This window comes from Octopus bimaculoides, chromosome 8, assembly GCF_001194135.2.
Source record: "Octopus bimaculoides isolate UCB-OBI-ISO-001 chromosome 8, ASM119413v2, whole genome shotgun sequence".
Taxonomy (NCBI): Eukaryota; Metazoa; Mollusca; class Cephalopoda; order Octopoda; family Octopodidae; genus Octopus; species Octopus bimaculoides.
The window spans coordinates 27,319,318-27,320,949 of NC_068988.1; the positions used below are offsets into that span (position 1 = coordinate 27,319,318).

At 36.5% G+C, this 1,632-nt stretch overlaps 1 protein-coding gene across 1 annotated transcript in view; it reads left to right on the plus strand.

The window, feature by feature from the left end:
- LOC106874386 (cylicin-2) overlaps positions 1–1,626 on the plus strand; it is a 47,863-nt gene extending 46,237 nt beyond the window's left edge. The window contains exon 9 of the mRNA XM_014922101.2: positions 1,269–1,626. Coding sequence (XP_014777587.1) covers positions 1,269–1,324 — 56 coding nt within the window. The 3' untranslated portion in view covers positions 1,325–1,626. The remainder of the gene's footprint in view (positions 1–1,268) is intronic.
- The last annotated feature ends 6 nt before the right edge of the window (positions 1,627–1,632 follow it).

The following is a 1,632-nucleotide window of genomic DNA, read 5'->3' on the forward strand; positions in this document are numbered from 1 at the left end:
TGGTTGGTGATAGGAAGGGCATCCAGCTGTCGAGGGGTTGGTGATAGGAAGGGCATCCAGCTGTCGAGGGGTTCGTGATAGGAAGGGCATCCAGCTGTCGAGGGGTTCGTGATAGGAAGGGCATCCAGCTGTAATGGGGTTGGTGATAAGAGCATCCAGCTGTAAAAAACCTTGCCAAAGCAGACACAGTCCTCAGGCTTGTTAGATCTTGTTAAACCATCGAACCTGTAGTGAGACAGATTAGCCATATACTTCCTAAAAATCCATACAAGCATGCTACATGGACATTGAACAATGACAACGACATCCACAGTAAGGGACATAACTTGAACCAGGAACCTTTATTTCTAAAGCCTGGGTATTAATGTTCTTATTTTTGAAGTCATTTTGATATCATTTCACGTCTGTTTTACTATGTCAGTGTAGGTCGGATGAGGCTAAAAGTTTGGCTAAAAATTGTTAAGAAACCTGTTTACTATTGGATAACGTGAACTATTCAAATATAAAGATAAATGGTATATGTCTCTGATGTTTTTGATCTCATAAGTGTATCCCGAGATTCTGTTTTGAGACCTTTTTTTTAATTTCCATGTGTGACATTTTCTTCATCTGATATTCCTATTGTGGGTTTCAAAATGATGATTAAGTTTCCAGTTGTGACATCTTTTATCTTTTGCTTACTTCAGTCATTGAACTGCAGCGATGCTTATTTCTTAAGCCTGATACTTATTCTATCAGTCTCTTTTGCTGAACTGCAAAGTTACAAGGACATTAACAAACCAACACCAGTTGTCAGCTAATGGTAGGGGACGAATACAAAGACACATACACATACATGTATTTATATAATGGGATTCCACACAGTTTCCATCTCCCAAATTCACTCACAAAGCATTGGTTAGCCTGGGGCTAGAGTGGAAAACACATGCCCGAGGAAACAGGTGAGGGTTGATGACAGGAAGGGCATCTAGCTGTAGAAAATCTGCCTCAGCTAACTCGTTCCAACCCATGCAAGCATGGAAAAGTGGACGTTAGAACAACAATGATGAGTGGATGAATTTTATTAAGCTGGTATCAGGCTACTGGTTCAGATTCTTGTCTATAATTACAGTAAAGGACATAAAATGAATTTTGCTCTGCTTACCGAATTCTTCATTCCAGCTGCTCTGCAAAAATACAATCCTTTGTTTTATTAAACCCTATGAATATTTTGCAATTTCATTTATTTTATTTTCTCCTATTAATGATCTTCTTATTTTATTCCATAGATAATTGGACCGAAGCCAAACCAAAGAATAAAAAGAAAGCTCGCCGTGAAAATTGAAAGTATTCAATGAAATTAACTCTTTAAATCAATTTTTCTCTTATCTTATTTTATTTTTAAGAAAGCACCCACATTGATCCATTATATATATATATATATATATATATACATATTATATGCATGTATGGGTTTTCTGTGAGGTGAAAAAAAATCGTGATCTGTGGTGGAAATTAAGAGTAATTGTAAATTGTGTCCAAAGTGAAGAAAAAAATAGCAGAAAGAAAATGTGAAGAAAAAATTGATACGCAAAAAAAAAACTACCAACTGACGGTGGTTTTAATATTGGTGGAGGTTCCAACAGAAGCAAT